General features: G+C 44.6%; 2 protein-coding genes across 2 annotated transcripts in view; one reads left to right on the top strand and one right to left on the bottom strand.

Annotated features, from left to right (window-relative positions):
- Positions 1-322: 322 nt before the first annotated feature.
- On the top strand, positions 323-3,055 carry RASL11B (RAS like family 11 member B). Its single transcript, XM_086464333.1, has 4 exons — positions 323-458; positions 548-604; positions 1,680-1,756; positions 2,588-3,055. Exons 1-4 carry the CDS (start codon positions 323-325, stop codon positions 3,053-3,055), a joined length of 738 nt encoding a protein of 245 aa, XP_086320459.1.
- Positions 3,056-7,285: 4,230 nt separating this feature from the next.
- The window catches only part of SCFD2 (sec1 family domain containing 2), a 203,100-nt gene continuing 191,759 nt past the window's right edge, over positions 7,286-18,626 (bottom strand). Inside the window, exons 7-9 of the mRNA XM_086464441.1 lie at positions 17,018-17,152; positions 11,545-11,664; positions 7,286-7,378 (exon numbers count right to left, since the gene is read on the bottom strand). Of these exons, the coding sequence (XP_086320567.1) occupies positions 7,286-7,378; positions 11,545-11,664; positions 17,018-17,152 (348 nt within the window). The remainder of the gene's footprint in view (positions 7,379-11,544; positions 11,665-17,017; positions 17,153-18,626) is intronic.

Below are 18,626 nucleotides of genomic sequence, written 5' to 3'. Positions count from 1 at the left end.
AGGGTCCCAACCCCCCGCGCCTATTTCCAGGCTTCTCATCCCGCCCAGCACCGCCCCACTGCTGACAGCCCGCCCCCCCTGCCCACGCCCCGACGGGGCCGGTGACCCCCCGCCGCCCCCGCCACGCTCCCGCTGCCCGCGCAGCCGCCCGGCTCTGCCCGCCGGGCTGGGGCGGGGCTTGGGGCGGGGCGGGGCGGCCGACGGGCGCGCTGAGTGGCCTTCGGGGTCGGAGGGCGGGGCTTGGGGCGGGGGCGGGGGCGAGAAAAGCGGCGGGGGAGCGGCGGCGGCGGCGGCGTCGGGCGCGCGGGGCGGCGGAGCGGCGATGCGCCTGACGCGCCTGACGCAGAGCATGTGCACCATCGCCGAGTGCGCGCCCGGCGGGGAGGGCTGCCCCGCCGCCGCCCGGCCCCGCCTCGTCAAGATCGCGGTGGTGGGGGGCAGCGGCGTGGGCAAGACAGGTGAGGGGGGCGGCGGGGGGCCGGGGGAGGCGGGCCGGGCCAGGCCGGTGGAGCGGGGCTAACGGTTGCTTGTCTGTGCCTGCCCGCAGCACTGGTGGTGCGGTTCCTCACCCGGCGGTTCATCGGCGACTACGAGAGGAACGCAGGTAGGTGAGCGGCGGCGCGGCTTTGGGCCCGCTGGGCTTGGGGGTCGGGTCTCCCGCGGCGGCAGGGGCGAGGGGCGGGGGGGGTGTCTGGGGCGCGGGAGAGTGGGGTCCCGGCCCCGCCCTTCTGCCCTGGAGCGGCGCTGGGGGGCCGCGGCTGGAGCGGGGGGGGGGGTGCGGGCGCTGGAAATAGGGTGCGAAGCCCCGCGCTGAGCGCGGTCCGCAGTGCAAAAGCAGGAGCTGAAAGCGGGGGCTGCGGGTGCATCTCGCGGGGGTGTCGCGCTTCAAAACTCGCTCCCGGTGCGGCTCTCGCAGCCCCCGGGGAGGTGCCCGCCGGCCGCAGCCACCATGCCGCTGGCGGTCCCAGCTTGGCCGGTGCGGCGGGTCCGCTGCGCCCCGGTCTCCGGCAGAACTTACTTTGTGCCGTAAAAACGTCCCTCGCTGAAAAAGCCTTTTAGCTAAACCGAGACAACGTGCTGCAGCCCTAACGCGGCGTTGTGCTTGGCCGGCGGAGCGGCAGCGGCTCAGCGACCGAGCCAGTGCCGGCTTGGTGAGGAAAGCGGGGAGGTGATGTTACGTACTCGAGGGTAGCGCAGGGGGAAGTCTAATCTAAGGTGAATGTCGAATATACAGCATCCTCTTGAGGAAAGGGCTTGGAGAAGCCAGACAAATGAAAAACCAACAAATAGGTCAGTCAGCAGAGGGCTTTTTTAGAAAAATGGTTTGCTAAAGTGTAGAAATGCTGGATGACAAGCAAACTGCCCTTCTGTGACAGCTGTTTGTTTTGCACATGTACCATTATCATCTAAGTTAAGACAGTCCTTAGGAAGTGATTTAATTCCAAGTCACACAATCTTAAATGCCAAGCTTCAAAACAAGTCAATGCAAGATTAAATCCCAGGCTTCTAGTAAAGCCATAAATTTATGGGTTGTTACACACAAAAAACTTACAACACTGGTCCTTCACTTTGTAAACAGCGATACAGCTTTTCTTGCACAACTGATGGGCAGCAGAAGCAACATTTGTGTGTGTGTAGAGTGGTGGCTACACTTGTGAACCTGTTGGTGTTCTTGTCAGGTAATCTCTACAGCAGGCACATCCAGATAGATGGAGAGATGTTGGCTATTCAAGTGCAAGATACTCCAGGAGTTCAGGTGAGCTAGCTGCAGCCGTGCAGTTCACCAAAGCAGCTCTAAGCCTGCATGTGCGTGTGCCTCTGTGCAGCATCTGGTTATGGTCCGTTTCGGAGCTTGGTGTTCTGTGTGGGAGAGGTGGGAACTTATGTTATAACCAGTGAAGCCAGATGTGTTATGTGCCTGCAGCATGCTGGTAGTAAAAGAAAATATTGTTTTGGCGAATCATTTGTACGCTGCAGGCCCATTACTTTTGAGTGGCTGAATTACTGAAGTGTTTTGTTCCTGTGTATTTGGAACATTAGACACAAAACCAGAAACACTTCTGTGCGAGTAAGATACATGTAGAAGAAAATGTCATGACTGCTGCCCAACAAGCTTTATCAATGTGTGTGACAGTGAAGTCTGCTGTGTTGTGGCTATGCTCGTTAGTGTGTCAGAAGTTAGTTTTCAATGTATAGACCTGAGTAATGCTGGATTGTTGCCTTTTTGAACTGGGCAGCACTCCAGGTCTAAATGCTTCCAGCTCATATCTTTGCTTCCCCAGACTTACTGTCTAGCCAGTTAATTTCCCATTCTGTGGAACTACAAAGTCTTTCTCTACATGCAGAACTACTCAGGTCAATTTTCCATTTGAGTATAGCAAACTCCAGTGTTAAATTCCAGGTTTTTGCAGCTGAATCAACATACGCATTTATTCGCCATGCTCAGATTAAGTTTGTACTTACAATGTGAAATACAAATATATGTGTCTGAAGCTGTAAAATGCTATTTGTCTTTACAGACTCTTAAAGACAGGTTCTTTTAATCCTTTGGCTTCAGCTATCTAATTGGAGACCATTCGTTTTTCAGATCCATGAACACAGTCTCCATTGTAATGAGCAGTTGAACAGATGCATTCGCTGGGCAGATGCTCTGGTGATTGTCTTCTCCATCACAGACTACAAGAGCTATGAACTACTCAGTCACCTTTACCATCACATTCGACAGCTGCATCCAGGAAACGCAGTCCCTGTTGTCATTGTAGCAAACAAAGCTGATCTCTTGCATATTAAAGAGGTGGAGCCTCAGCATGGACTTCAGCTGGCCAACGTGCTGGGCTGTACTTTCTATGAAGTATCTGTCAGTGAAAACTATAATGACATCTTCAATGCTTTCCATCTCCTCTGTAAAGAAGTCAGTAAACAGCAAACAACCAGCACCCCTGAGAGAAGGAGAACCTCTCTTATTCCACGGCCTAAATCGCCCAACATGCAGGATCTGAAGAGAAGGTTTAAGCAAGCTTTGTCTGCCAAAGTGAGGACTGTCACTTCTGTTTGACAGCAGAGCTGTTGGGTCTTCCCAATGTTTAGCCTGAGATTGAAACCTGGGGTGTTTAACACTGGCACATCTAGAGTTTGAGGCAGTGTGACAGAAGGATGGTTCGGGTAGCCTTTTGCATGGCTGTAGAAGTTTTTAAGCGGTTGCTTAAAAAAGGAGCAGTGGCAGATTAGTAAAGGAAAAAAAAAAACCCCAACCAAAACTCTTGAAAGTTCTAGGATGTGACTTGCAGAACAACTATTTTCATTTGGAAAAGGAACTTTTCAGTAAATGAAATAAGCTTTCAGTTTGCCTCTTCTCCAGTCGGACAGATTTGGCTTTCATTTGTGCAGAAACAACCTTTTAGCTGTAACCCAGCTTGTACTTGAGCAGGGAAACACCCTGGACTGCAGTTCACTGTTCAGAAGTAACCACTTGAGTTTTGTTTTCACATGGATGGACAGCATGATGTATCTGTTCAATTTTATTGCACAGTAGAACTGTTTATTTCCCATGTATTTCAAAACAAATAAGCAAAGATGGAATAGTTCTGTAAAAATATGTGTAAAATAAGTGGACATGACTGGGTATCAAGACTGCAAACAATGGTCCTTTATTTTTGTACTAGCTATGTTATTGCTGACGACTTGACCAGACTCTTTGTATGTGAAACTCTTGTCCGCAGGGTGTAAACGTATCTAATTACAAATAACTTGTGGGCTTTTTTACTGTCTGAAAAAAATAACTCTCCAGACTAAATGATCCAACATGGAGCTTTTGAGACAGAGTGTGGAGTTGGAGTGAGAGTCCATTACAGCTGCCAGCGCAAGACACTTCCCTCTGCGTGCAACAGGCAGAGAAGGAACGCGGCTGTGATGCAGCTCTGTGTGAAGCACGGCTGGCTCCAGGCAATGAAGCTGGTGGTTTGTTCTGAGCTGAGCCAGTCCCTCTTCATCCTTAAACACATGAGACAAATTTATACGTATATAAGTTGGTTGTTTTTTTTACATTGAGCCAATGGAGTCCACAGGCTAAAGGCCTTACACACATGCACTTTAAAAAGCCAGTTGTGCTTTTGTTTAAACTGTAACTTATTTATTTTGTGTACAGTTACTCCTCCTGGGGAGTGGACTTTTCATTCTTACTGCCTGGTTCAACATTAAATTTTTGAATTGCATGTTTCCTTGTGTGTTCTTAGTGGGTGAGAAACAAGGGGCAATAACCAGTGCAATGTTGAGACAAAGCAATAGTTTTCTCAAGGTAGTTAACATACATTGCAGAAACAGTCAGAAGGCCTTTCCTGCCTATACTGTTGCTTTATTAGCATAAACCACAGGGGGGGGATCTCTCAACTGCTTTACAATTTCCTTTTAAGAAATTCTTTTAGGAGAGGAAGTGAATAAGGCAGAGACTTTTCAAATTAAAATGGGATTCTTCGTTTCTCCTTGTCAAAGAAACTCCAGTGGGAAAGCAATGATGTGAAGTAGGAATAGGTAAAAATCTCAAGAACACTTGAGTGTGACTGCCACTTTCTTAAAAAAAAAAGTGTTATGAATTGAGCTATATCACAACAAAGAGCTTAATCGAATGACAAGTCTTCAACTATTTTATTCATGTTTAAAGTAGCTTTACTGGATTTGTGCTGGGACTAGGGTGACTGCTGCATGGGCTTACCTGGTCAGTGCACAGCTGCAATACCTGGTGTAGGGAAAGCCTGGCAAGGTTCTGATGATGATAATGTCTTTCTGACCATGAGCTTCTTAGGACTGGACTTGCAAACAAAACTAAGCTTGCTCTTCCAGTCTGAGCTTATTACCAAATACTGCTTAGCTTATTAATACAGTAGTAAATGTGTTTACCAAGGGTGGCTTTTTGTTCTTTTACCTTTTGAGCATTGTTCAGTGTCACTCAGAGCTCAGAGGCTCCTTGCTCTGATTCTGCACCTGCCCAAGCAAAGTCTCTTGTGCTGTTCCTGCTCACATGTGACTAGCAGGAGACCTCTCATCCCCTTGGCCGTTTCCCCAAACATAGCCTATGTGTAGCTCCTACAGCTATTTCCTACAAATAAGGGCCACTGAAAAGACTCTGCTTCAGTCTTGGTCTAAAAGAGGAGCAGGCTTTTGTGACCACCTTCTTTCATGTCTTCAGCTACTGAGTATGAGATGGTGGCTGAGTCCCAGCATCCACTCCCACAGCTGTGGCCCCACTGGCTAAAAGATTCCTCCAAAGTGTAGGCCTGGAAAACTAGTCTCTGCCTCGGAAAGTGCAAGGGAACCAGTGTCTGCTTAGACTCACCCCCTGCTTCTCACCATCCTATATAGTACGTCCTTTGATGGCCAGGTCAGAGATCTGAGAGCATCTGATGAAAGACAGGTGAGGGCAAGAAGACCACAACTGCCAGCTTCCATCACCTCAGGAAAGCGGCAGCATCTCAGAGGTGTGAGTACCTGAACTCACTGGCCAGCAATGGCCGCTGGAAATAGGAGCGTCTTTCTGCTACCAGCCGTGTGTGGAAGCCCCTCTAGGACACCTCCCAAGACAGAAGGTCTAGGTTCTTAGGGGCAATCAAATAATGCAAAAGAAAAATGGGTCACAGGAATACACAGTCCCGGCACATGTAGCCCTGTGTAGTAGGAGAGAAGGAGAAGACAGGTGAGGTTCGGCATTGTAAGCGCACTGCTTTATTGATTACAGAATTTACAAAACATCCATATGCTAAGATTAAACAGTACAGAAAGACAGAAAAGAAACCAAAAGACTGTCTGTTTGCTTTCCAGTTGCTCTGTTCAAACTGTTTCTTGAGCTTTAAATATTGCAGTCTCATCATATTTCTCATTTTTTATAGCACAAATATCCATTCTATAGTCATTCTCATAAACCTCTCTTCCACAGAGGCAACATTGTCCATGCTTTATAATGGGTCCATTGTTTCCTTCTAGCCACTCAAAAGTGAATTTAAATCAAAATGCACCCTTTTCTGAAGACCATTATAAACATTTGAGAGAACTTAGGCTAGCTAGTGAACAAAGGTTAAAAAGCGACTTCCCATTGAATATATTCCTTTAGCATAATATAGAATGCCACTTATAATTTCACATTCTCATCTCGGTGCAAGCTGTAGTCCCAGCATCCCTTGGATGAAACAAGATGATGCAGCTTTAGAGCTTACCATTTTATGTTGCAATTCGGAAGTCTTGGTGCTATACGCAATCACAATCTCTATCGGTTGCTGCTTTTTTATCACAGATTGTATCAAAGTTTTATAAGGAAAAATTACATAACTGAATTTGACAGTGGCTCTTTCATGGTCATAAATTAAAAATAAAATCTGTTCTCCAATCATGCTGTTCAGAAATCTAGCTCAAGAAAGAATCTGTTGCTGCGGCCTCTTGAAAATAGGATCGTGCTTTTTTTTCCTCTTTTTTTTTTTATATGCATGTGAGGGGAGGATTCTTTCAGGGTTATCATCAAACCATCACAGCCCATATGTCCTCCTGCGTAAACCTACAGAGAAGTGTGCCATCAGAAATGGTCTTTTCTCCCGGAACTGTGGGTGGAGAAACTAGATCAAGAAATGGGAAGCTGAGAGAGAGGCAACCATGTAACCCAGCCCTTGAGTCTGGCTCTCTGCTTCTCTGCCTCTGCCAGTCCTGCTGGGAGAGCATCATCGGACTGGGGGCCGCTCTGCCAGCTAAATCAGGGCTGTGCTCTATCGCCTCTCTGGGGTGAGGGACAAAAGTAAGAGCAGAGGTGGTTAGCACTGTATAAGGCACACGTGTTTTGCAAGGTAACATGACAGAGAGGGTGGATTTTGCTAGCCTTCCACTCCCTCAGCAGCATTTCCCACCAGAAGCAACCCCAGCAAAACCCTCAGGAAGAGAGAAAAGTACTGCTTGGGGAGTACAAATTCAGCATCACCTGGTCCTCAGCTGCTCCTTTTCTAGGGAATTATTACAAGTGATCATTCTTGCCATGCAAATCAGGGCTGGGGTGAGTCAGCACCGCACAGTGTCACTATTAAGGAGGGGGGAGCTGTCACTGGACAACTGGACTGTTTTGAAGAGCTGCCGGTGAGCTGCACATGGTCCCTTGCAGCCAGATACTCAGCTGCTTCACCCTGTTTCAGCTGGAGCCATAACTGCAGCAGGGGACATGCCATTTTTTTGGAAAGCTATTGGGAAGAGCGACAGACCAGGGATTTGAGGTTTCCAGCTGAGGCACTCACTCATCTCCTCCACAGATCCTCCCTTGTCAGATGTCGGTGTCAGGCTGGAGACGGTCTGTGGCAAACAACAACTCAATAGCACTTTGTGGTGTCAGGAGTGCGGAGGACAGCACAATTACCTGAAAGAGGCGGGACAAGAAACAAGTCAAAACGAAGGGGACTGAGATGGATCGCAGCACTAATGAGCTGTGGATATGAACTGTTTGCTTCACCCAGCGCTAGACAGCCTGTGTGTTTCTGGTGTTTTACTGACAGGGCAATACAACCTGCCCAGTGAACAGTGTCTGCTCACTAATAACTGTAGTTAAATCACTTTAAGGAGCATAATGACTGGTAGCATTGTACTCTTAATGAATGTGTGCTTTGACTCATTTCTACCCACATCTTACCTAGTGATTTGTTGTGACTGCCATTGTTTACTGCACCAGCTGGTGGAGCAGGGGTTTCCTCTCTTATAGCACAGTTCTGAGTGATGGCTGTTTCCTCTCAGTTGAAGGTAAGGCGAGCACCACAGCAGTGCTGCTGGCCTGCTGTGAGGAGCTGCATTCCCTATTCAGAAATGTCTCTTCAGACCAGGCACAGGCTGTTCTGCACATCAGGACCAAAGCTCAACCTTGAGCACTGCTGGGATGCCATCGCTTTTGTTTGGTCGAGCTTTTAATCCAAGACAGGCCTGATGAATGAAACCGTCGCTCACTACAGCCACAATACACACCCTGCTAGATGCAGATACCTGTTTTTCTTCAGTGAAAACCAGTAAGCAGATACCTAGCGTGAAGTCTCCTCTGCAGGGCAAAGCCATCAGCAAGGAGGAAGCGCATACACGCTTGCTGCATGGAGCTAAATCAGGGTCAAAGTCGCAGGCACTGCTCTTACAAAGCCCTAAGTTCAGTAGCATTCATAGGGTCAGTACTGCAGGCAGGGACACGGGGCCAGATTTATCTTACTAGCCCACTTGAACATGAATTTGCTTCTTCAGTGCAAATCCGAGGACAGGAAGCACAAGCATCAACAATGGAGTATGTCTGTGTGTCCATTTCCTGCAGTAGCTATCAAACCACTTGTGCCCTTCATCGCACAGCTTGAATGTGCGGCACTGCTGCATTTCAACATTTTTGTTGTTCTTTCTTTCATCTTTTCACTTTAAATAATGAAAGGAATCTGGAGTTAAGTTATTACAGATCCCTTCTGTACTGATGATAGTCTCCCCCTCACTTCTCCCCTTCTCTTGTCCTCCCACACAATCTGTGGCAAACTGACACTGATTATCTCTTCTCCTTCCCATGGATGAAAAACTCTGTAATTTGCAGATGCCAAAGGCTGACACTGTCTTACTTATGTTACGTGAGAATGAGACTATAGCACAGTATGTGCTCATCTTGTTATCATGCAGCTTAATTCTGAAAAACGTGAGGGGACATGTTACCAAAGTTTTTTGGATATACAAGCCAAACATCGACAATAGCCAGTGCCAGATAAAAGCAATTTCTTCTTGGAGTCCCACCGCTGAACCCTAAGGGGACTTGTGCAACTAACAGCAAGCCCACAGAGAAAAATGAGATCTGCAACTTTAACATCTGAGAAAGGATGCAGCCAAATGCAGTGGGACTTCCCTCCTTTCCCCCCAATGTCTCTGAGGGCTCACTGAGGGGCATAAATGTGATTTGTTCCTTCATTTTTACAGAGAAGGTGGGAATTGCCCAGATAAGTAATGTCCATTTCTTCTTCAGGGCAGTGTATCTCCTTTGCAGACCTTCTCCTTGATCAGTACAGCATATCTGTCTTTGATGCTTCACCTGAAGGACTACCCCTCCTGAGGGCAGCCGAGGAGTCAGGAGCTCCTGTCCTGACGCACTGCGCCACAATGGGCAGTTCCCCCTCAGCAGAGGGCGGAGAAGGACACAGCTAACATCTGATGGTGCATCTGGAGGGGTTTATCTGTCTGCGTGTCTCAGCCACAACCACACAGATGGTTGTGCACGTTGGGAGGGCGAAACATCCACTCATGCTCTTTCCCCTTTTTTTTCACTCTCCTGATTAAAGTGGGAAAAAAAAGCTAATTTCTTCCTTTGACAGTAGGATACTTCTTACTAGGTTAGGGGAGCTATTCACCACAATCCAAACCCAAATGATACATAGGAAATGCTATATTCCTTTGTGCTCTTCCATGAGAAATATACTTGCCATTCTTATTCAGATGCAAAGCAGTTCTGTGGATGGAAACATGTGTCTCCTACTCCGCATTTAAATGTCATTTCCCTCAACTCCAAATAACTGTGTCCTGTCAGTTTTTCTGTTACTCTCCTCAATTCTTTATTTTTGCACCCACACGTCTCTCCATTTTGCCAAGAGCCAATAATTAGTATAAATGTCAGTGCTTTGTTTGACTGGAAGGGACTTGGGAGGCCAGTGCTCCCCTGATGCCTGAACTTGATTGCCTGAACACCACAAAAAAGCTCTGTTAAATGCTGGCTTGAGTTAGAGAAATGCCTGCCTTTTTGAAAAGAGAATAATCCCAAACAGGTGTCACATATTCACAGCTATAGTGCAGAAATCCAGGTAAATCCAACAAACTCATAAACTTTTTTTATATGAGAGACTCGCACAACTGCTTCTTTTCTTCTTTCTCTTCTTCCTCCCGCCTCTCCCCTCAGGTCCTTTCACCTCTAACACAGCACATTTGGACAAAGGGCAAGACACAGTAAAAGCTTAAAATTCTTTAGGAATCTGCCTCAGAGGGTGACCTGCCGCTGGGGTTAAGCCAAAGCAAAGCAACACCAGATCCCATGTCACCACTGTCAAGCCTCAAGTCCCTCTAGAAAGCCAGTCAAAAGTCTCCCTGCATAGTTCTCAACCAACTCACGTGTTAACCCTCTGCTTATCTTTCAGGGTGTATTAATACATTTCGGGTATGGATTAACTTGTCCATCAGTGTGTCACACCTCAATCCCTCTTCAAGATGGGAAAGAATTTTATTTGCTGTTTTGAGGAGATTAGCAATAGGCTAATTGGGGAGAAATGTGTTATCAGATAAAAAAACCTGCTAAAAATGGCACTCCTTCTTACAAAATACTCCTTGAGACTGCCTTGCAGACAACTACAATGTGGAAAACACATGTCAAACCCAGGGGCTGCTCAGCTTTTGTTTGGCTCCATTTTGCTAACGATTTCTCACTAATCAGAACTGCATTCCATAGGAATTGAAAACAAGATGTTTACAAGCCACCCTGGAAACTAGACTTATGTGTACGATGCAGCTGGTTACACAGCACTTCGTTGCAGTTTTTAGATTACCCTGTATATCTGTACTACTCAGCAGACACCCGATTGCTCTTGTACATGCTCCACCACTGTTAACAATGATTTTTAACATAGAATCATGGAATGGTTTGGGTTGGAAGGACCTCGAAGTTCCAACATCTAGTTCCAACCCCCCTGCCATGGCAAGGACACCTCCCACTAGACCAGGTTGCTCAAGGCTCCATCCAACCTGGTCTACATCTCAGATGCCACCACAGCCTATCCATACTCCTCCTCTCCCTCCCTATTCCATTCAGATGACAGCCACTGTAGACAAGTTCTGCTGTCAGAGAGTGGAAGAGGCAAAGAGCAGCTGCACGGATGCTACTGAAGCTTCACTGTGGGAGCCATTCTCCTTCCAGGAGTCCAAAGGCACATCCAAGGGCCGCAGAGACTTGGGGCTTTCTCCACATCACCTGCTTCAGGCTACTTAAGGCACCTAGCGGTCAGGTATCTAGCAGAGATACCTGGCCTGGACCAGAAACAAGTACAGCTGTATCCAGGCTAATTTATCTTGCTCCTCAGCAATGCTAATTGACTTGTCTGCAGGATCATCACTGATCTGTCACTAGACGGTACCCAGGCCTTTGGCAGGCTCCTTCTGAGCATCCCTGCACTATATCCTAGAGATGCACTGCCAGGGAGCCTGTAGGCTTTTGGACAGCAAATGTTTCTGTTTATAAAGAATACCAAGAAACTAAACTTTTGAGACATGATGAAAGCTCCTTCAGAATAATGCCAGTCTGTTCTGAACTCTCCAGTCTGAATTTGAACTTTTATTGCTGACTCTGACATGTGAAAAAAAAAACTTTGGTGCCTGAACACTTGTTGCCTACAGATGTTTCACAGCAAAATCCTAACATCATTCCTGTCTATGTGGCTGTGGCTTCATGTAGGTTTGGTACTAGGGCTATAGGGAACATTACCTAATTAATTTTCTTAGTCTTTGTTCAGATAGGAACTGTACATTTACAACTGGTTTTACCTGGGTACCAGGTTTGCGTGTTGCTATGAGATCCTTCACCATTTTGACCTCGGAGACTGTCACTCCACCAACCATAAAGATGATCAGAAGAGGATGATCACCAGGGTGAGGGCGATTCACCTGTGAAATGAAGGAAAACATTATTTGTAGTTGCTCAGTTGAACTCCAAACCCATGGACTAGCAGTGATCAGCTCCCTAAGCTGCTGGAGGAAAGCTAATGAGGAAGCTCAGAAAGAAATATTTAAGGAATGCTGGTTTCTGTAGCAGCTGAGAGGGAAATCAATGGGGATGACCTCCAGTTAAGACTAATGAACAGTTTCCAGGGAAATGGAGTCTTCATGGTTTCCACTGAAACCTAGAGGAGTTTCTCATGAGGTCTGGGGGCTTCTCTCTCCATGCCTTCTTCATATCTTTTCTCCTTTTCCCAGAGTGGGAGGAGAGTACGTGGGTGGACTCACAGTTTGCATACATGTACGCATGGGGCTTTAAGGAATGAGAGGTAAATTACTACCCGGTAGAAGCAAAGGGTCCGGCCTAAACGTGCTAGAATCCCTGCCTGAGGTCAGCAATGGAAAGAATCGTAAGTCACACCAGGCCAGCAAATAATCCTTTACAATTCATCCAATGAAAATAAGTCAGGTTCATGATAGTATAAAACCAGTTTCTAGCTTGTTTCACTTCAGAGTTTTCTATACTTCTGTGACTGGGTTGTAACTAATATAGAGAAACTTTAGCTCAAACAAAATACTTGTTTCATTTTTCCTCAATCACCATAAAAATGGCACAAACATTCCACTTCAGTTAAGACTTTATAAAACCGCGGTTTAATTTTAAACATGAAGGTGATGCTTCACATTGGTTTCCTCTTAACCACTTCTAGAAGTTTGATTACTTTGTTGTTTCCTAGCAAACTCTTTCTTGATAAAACACACTCTGCTGACAATGCCTTGCTCTAGTCTTTGGGAATGATGTCAATGGAGCCCATGCAATTGCTCTTGTCACACCGCCTTTGAGTATGAAACACTCCAACTGTTTGGCTCTGAAAAGTGACAGTGAGAACAGTTTTATTTGCTCCTTTTTAGACTCTTCACCCCCTCTCCTTCCACAAGCGTGGGTTTTCGACAGCATTCACTCGACAGAATGAAAGTGGTCATCAACCCGTGTTTGAGCGGAGTGCAGTTCCTTTGCTTTCCCCACCACGGCAGCTATCTTTCATCCCTGTGGCTACAGCTCCTGAGGCTACAGCTCTTCTTCTCTTCCTTGTTGTGGCTGCCCTTTATTTAGCCTTTGGGCAGTTTTTCACCCTGCAGCTCTGTCAGGCTTTCTGACTGGCATCCTTCAGAAGAGACTCTTCCCTTTGAAGCAAGCACAGGGGGGATGGCTGCTCTCCCTCTACAGGCTAGCTGGCCTTTGATTACCCAGAGCTCCCTGATCAATGCTGCTTCCCAAGCAGGGAGCTCTACAAATCCCCGGGAGTTTGAAGCCAGCACAAAAAGCCTTAGATAGATGTATTAGTGAGCTGAGCATTTGTGTACTGGGTGTTTATTCTCTTAATTGCCCCCACTTTGTCAGCCACCTTCATTGAACTGATGGCACAGATAGCATATGTACTACAATCCAGCAGGGTGTCCTGCAATTCTGGTGCAATATTGAGCAGTTTTCCATTTACTCCAACAATTAAATAGATATATCAGAGCTTACAAAGACTTTCTTTATGCACTTTCCCACATCAGCCTACTCACTTCTTACTATCTCCATATAACATAGTGTCAACCTTGAAAGAAAGTCCATTCTTATTACAATGAGGAGTTTAAGTAAGACCTAAATATTTACTTACAAAGCAGGTCAGATAGAGCTATTACTTGCTAAAATATTAAGAGTATTTGATGACATAATTGTTGTAAGCAGTGACATGAGTTTAAAGAAATAATTAAAAAAAAAACCCATGAAAATAAAAGTTGACAAATGCTCTGCTGTGGCACTTCAAGTAACTCGGCAATTACTGTTTTATTCCTTTTCATGTATCTTTGCTCTTCTTAACCCTGCCATCACAGCAAACAGCTCCACTCCATCTTACGAAGCTTTTGAATGACCCAAGATATATGCAAAGAGCTTGAATTTCAGAAGTTTGCTCTTGAATAAAGCCTCTCTTTCCTAATATTCTTCCTAGCAACAACAAACTCATCATAAACATGCATGCATAACATTGGACACACTGAAAGGACACCCAACATAAGAGCATTAATCCGAAAACACAAGCTTTCATGGCAATACTAAAGACAAAATGTCTTGACAAATAATTTCCTTCAGTCAAAATAAGCCTAGATCCAAACACATGGTGCCTATATAAAACTTATTATTTTTCAGAAGACTAAAGTTCAAACCACAAATTCCAGAAATGCATATTAAAAGTACTATTAGGCATGCAAACTCTAAATTAAATTAAAATTGCAATGAAAAGGGTCTTGGAATCTGTAATTTTGTTATGCTATGCACAAGTGTTTTGAAGGAGGACAATACTTTGGGTACAAAACATTTGGCTGCTTTAAGAATGCAAGTTTCTGCCAAGATTTTTTTTTGTTTGATAATACAACCACCCAAGGCTCTCTCTTTTCAAGAAACTGGCTGCATGTAGTTAAACACAGCTGATTTCTGTGATACAGAACTGAAACGGACTGCAACAAAAGCAACGTGTGTCTTCTGGGATCCTTCCAAAGTTCAGGTGTTTTGAGACATGTCTGAGGCCTCGAAATCACATTTACTGTGAAATCTGAATTTGGCAAAAATCTCCAAGTGACATTCCCTTTTAGTTCAAAATGCCATGCATTAAAAAAAATGTGACAGTTATCTCAGGCAATTCGAAAGACTAACCAAGAAAAAAGCAAAACCATTACACCGTGTGAAGGAGCCTGAAGGAAGAAGGAGGAATGGTTCCCTAAGATAGCAGAGCATCCCAGCTGGACATCAGCCTTCTCTCCAGCTCAGAGCCCACCACTACTGCATTTCCTCAGGATGCTGATGGTCAGAGGGCTCTTTGCTGGCACATGTGTCTGCATGGAGGAGAGGGACAGATGGGAAACTGGGGTGACAGCAGTCAATAAAACTGAAACTGAAGCAGGAAGGGGTTGGAGGGCAGGTTTGTTCTTATGGCAGATCACAAAACACAGCCGTTTTCACTGAGGAAAGTCAGCCGAAACAACTTCTACTGCCCCACAATGCTATCTCTGCCAACCGGGACACCAGCACCAATGCATCTGGTATTTGTGACCAACCAGAAACCAACAAATTTAGCTGAATAACTGGAAAAAGGAAAACACATCTATCACCAGAATATAGACTACCATGCAGGGCACTTGGTATCAATGATACCAAGCTCAGATCATCATAAACCACACGCGTTCTAGAGCAGCAGTCAAAAGAGAAACCCTTGTGGCAGGGAAACCTTGTCCCTTCACCTTCCCTAAGCTTCAAAACAAACACATCTACCAGAGAAACAACTTCTGGATGAGAGGTATCTTTAAAAGTCTGTCCTGGATGAACATGTCTGAGTTGATCACTTACCAAAGCATGTTTATATGAGTTGGCATTTATATTCAGGCATTGAGAAAGAAATAAACACATAAGGAAACTCATGAAATGATTACCGTGCTGTCAGTGGGGTAAGTAGAGAAGATCCTCTTGTGTGAGAAATACAGGTCAGAAACTCATTCAAATAATAATTGAGCACTTGCCAACAAGCCAGGCTACAAACCAAATGAGCAAGCATGGACACATATTTGTGAGGTACGTGATGATGCCTATGAAATATCCATCCTACACAAGGTTCACTTGCTCGTCTGTTACATATTCCTTACAGCAGGATATTTTTCTTACTAGCAGAGATGCAGGTACTTACATGTACATATTGCCATAATGTACTTATGTGATACACTCACACAAATTATTAATAAGGACAGAATAGACCTCAAACTAGCCAAAGGTGTCCATGTCTGCATCTAACTATTTAGACTTTCAGGAGTCCGTATGTTTCTTGCTTTTTTTTTTTTTTGGCAAAAAAAGGACAAGCTATGTTCCTGCTTAAAAAAATAGGAATAACGAAACCAAATGAAATAAATAAAATTGTGAGAATTACTGGTAAATAAAACCAATCACTGAAAAACCACTTGTGTGCACCAGCTTGTCTACTTTGTTTGTTGGTGGAACATCCGTTTTTTTCTTTCACTATTTTTGGAGCGTTGGCATGAATTTTTTCAGTACTGACATGTAAATGGAAAGAACATTGGGTCACTGTTTCTGTAGCTATCTTCTTTTCTCTCAGGGCTTTATCATAAGCTGTGAAGAGCTGAGAATTTCCATTTAGGAACCTAACTAAACACATTTTGGAAATCCATTTCAACTGTGGACAGAAATTCCTGAAAACAAGCACTGAATTTTAGACATATTCGATTTTGGGCTTGAGACTAACTTGCTCTGAAATAACAGAAAGACAACTTTGTTATTCTGATAGTGGGTTCTAGAACAGTACCAACACAACAGTCGAAACTATTTTTGTCACCTGCCTTTAAATGCACGGCAGGCCTAGCAAGCATTCACACAGAACAGAAAAAACTTCTTTCTTTCCTATTGCCATAGAATCACAGAACAATTCAGTACTGTATTCATAATCATAGTATTGATGTAGTTTGATGTAAATTTGGGTTTGTTTTCAATGGAGAACTCGAGATATGTAGTAAGACAGCTGAACATACAGCATACTAGCTACTCCACACTTCATCTCTGTAGACGTTTAGTGAACATTTAGCATAGGCTAATTTGTAAAGCAGTGTAAGCTCTGTAGAAAGGCTATCTTAAAACACGCTAAGATCATCCACAAGGCAATTTCTGACTTCCTCCCCACTGCAAGTTGAACCATATCAAGTCATGGAAAAGGCACTGAATATGGAACTCCTCTGATGACCTTCCCCCCTGTGAGACCTGACTGTTAATACTTACTTCTCTCCTATCTTAAGGCTCCTCAGTGTCCTTAAAATTCTTTGATGAAGTGCCTTGTGGAATGCCTTTTGGAAATCCAGGCAGGTTATATGAACTGGCACTCGCTTACCAGTTTGCTTTCTGGGAGTCTCTGAAGATCTCCAAAAGCTATGCAAGGCAGGACTTCCCTTAGCAAAGCCACATTGTCTCCTCCCAGACATATTAACCTTCTTTAGGTGTCCAGCATCACCCTTATTTAGGTGTCCAGTCTGCTCCATTCCTCTTATTTTGTTCAATAGGTGTACTGTACCCATCTGTACTATAGCTGAAATGTGGTGCCTCAAGCTATTCCCAGCCCCGCCCCTCCCGAGGATTTAACTCTCCTAACCTCCCCTTAAGTTCTGCTGAACAATATAAACTCAAATACATAAAATCAGCTACTGACATATGATGCTATGACCTCAGGAAAATCTTACAGATGAGCTTGGGAAGCCTGTTTACCTTCATGAACATGCTGAATCCAGTTTTAAGGAGATCGGTGAGGCCTGATGACATGTGCTCAATATCAACAGGATCAGGTCGATCAGGATTGCAGATCTCTTCCACTACCTGTTTCAGCAGCGGTTTGTAAGATGCCTGAACAAAAAGAACAATGTGCTGTGAATAAAGCTGTTTAGACTTGGTACAACTGCTCTTCTAAAAGTTTTGTTTCCATTAAAGGTAATAAAAATAATTATCCTAGAAAGGAAACCATTCAGAGAGCTAAAAAATTATCAAAGCAGCAGTGGTCTTTGTGACCTTGACTGCAAATGGTGCGCATCAATAGCATCAAACTGAAACAACGGGAAGACGGCCACGCGTTTACTCTGCCCCATGTGTACTATATGAGTAAAGGGAGGCAAGGAAGAAAGGGGGCTTCTAGTTTCTCCGGAATCTTTTTGGAGGTAGTACAGAAAGGGATAGCAATAGGGATGACACTGTTTCCCACCATGCAACCAGAAGATCTCATTCCCTTTGTGATGATTTTACAAACATGTAAACAGGGATTTTTAGGTAGGATTGCTTGCTGACCACTTCTGCCTTCCCACAGGTGTCATGTCAGCACTGAAGCCTGGATATCAGCAGGGCTGGGAAGAGGCCAACCTGCCTGTTTGTCCCTTATGGGAGAGCAGGGCTAAGGAGTCCCTGTTAGTCCTTCACCTTCTACAGCCAGGGCATTCTACATAATAATTTCACCTGTGGAAAACCTTGAGGAAAATAGGGCAAACAACCCCACTGTTATCAGCATGTCAGAGCTCTAAAGAAGTTAAAGATGAGGAAAGGTGGAACATGTAAAGGTACAAATGGTCAGCCTTCTCAAAGATCCACTTCCAAAGGATCCACCCTGCATCCTTTTCAGGGTCCACAAAACCTGAAAAGAAATTTAGGGACTTGTGGAAAGATGGTCTTTAATGAAAATTTGACCTTACTTGGTTTACAGATGGAGTTTTGTTTTACTGCTTTCAGCTTTGGCCAAACTGCAATGGAACCACAATAATTTCAGGAAGTGCAACAGTCTTAGAAAATTAGCAGCCTTCAAATTAGCACATTTGTTTTCCTTTGGGATTAATCCAGGTATAAATCATCCCCTAGATTTCTTAAGGGAATCAAATGTAACCTTGTTCATTTCGTAAAGATGATATCTACAAGAGACACCATGCAAGATAAACGTAACAATGAATGCAAAATAAAAAAGCAAACTTACAGTTTTTGAATACAATCCTGTCAACAAAGATTTATACTACTCATCTAGTTCTCACAAGACATGCATAATTTTTAATTGAGCCAACAAAGCAAATTACAGCAGACATGAGCTGCAGGATCTTTTAGGAGAACATGCCAAGATTTGTGTCAAATCTAGTCACGCAATAAACAATTGTTTGAAAATACACAGGCAGACATGAAGTCCTATGCATAAAAATCTGTTTAGTATCTTTATAGATGAGGAACAGAAAGACATTAGGAATTAAATATTTTTGGCGTAGAGATCAAATCACAGTTAAACAGAGGCTTACTGCATGAAATTAAAGGAAAAATATTATCTTGCTTCAATAAAACTATGTACTCAAAA

Source organism: Leptosomus discolor, chromosome 4 (assembly GCF_034619465.1).
Source record: "Leptosomus discolor isolate bLepDis1 chromosome 4, bLepDis1.hap2, whole genome shotgun sequence".
NCBI classification, from domain to species: Eukaryota; Metazoa; Chordata; class Aves; order Leptosomiformes; family Leptosomidae; genus Leptosomus; species Leptosomus discolor.
This window is presented reverse-complemented; position numbering and strand designations above follow the sequence as displayed.

Coding starts and splice junctions, on each gene's coding strand:
- RASL11B (XM_086464333.1), top strand. CDS start 323: ATGCGCCTGACGCGCCTGACGCAGAGCATGTGCACCATCGCCGAGTGC. Junction 459..547: donor CAGCGGCGTGGGCAAGACAG/GTGAGGGGGGCG, acceptor GCCTGCCCGCAG/CACTGGTGGTGCGGTTCCTC. Junction 1,757..2,587: donor AAGATACTCCAGGAGTTCAG/GTGAGCTAGCTG, acceptor TTCGTTTTTCAG/ATCCATGAACACAGTCTCCA.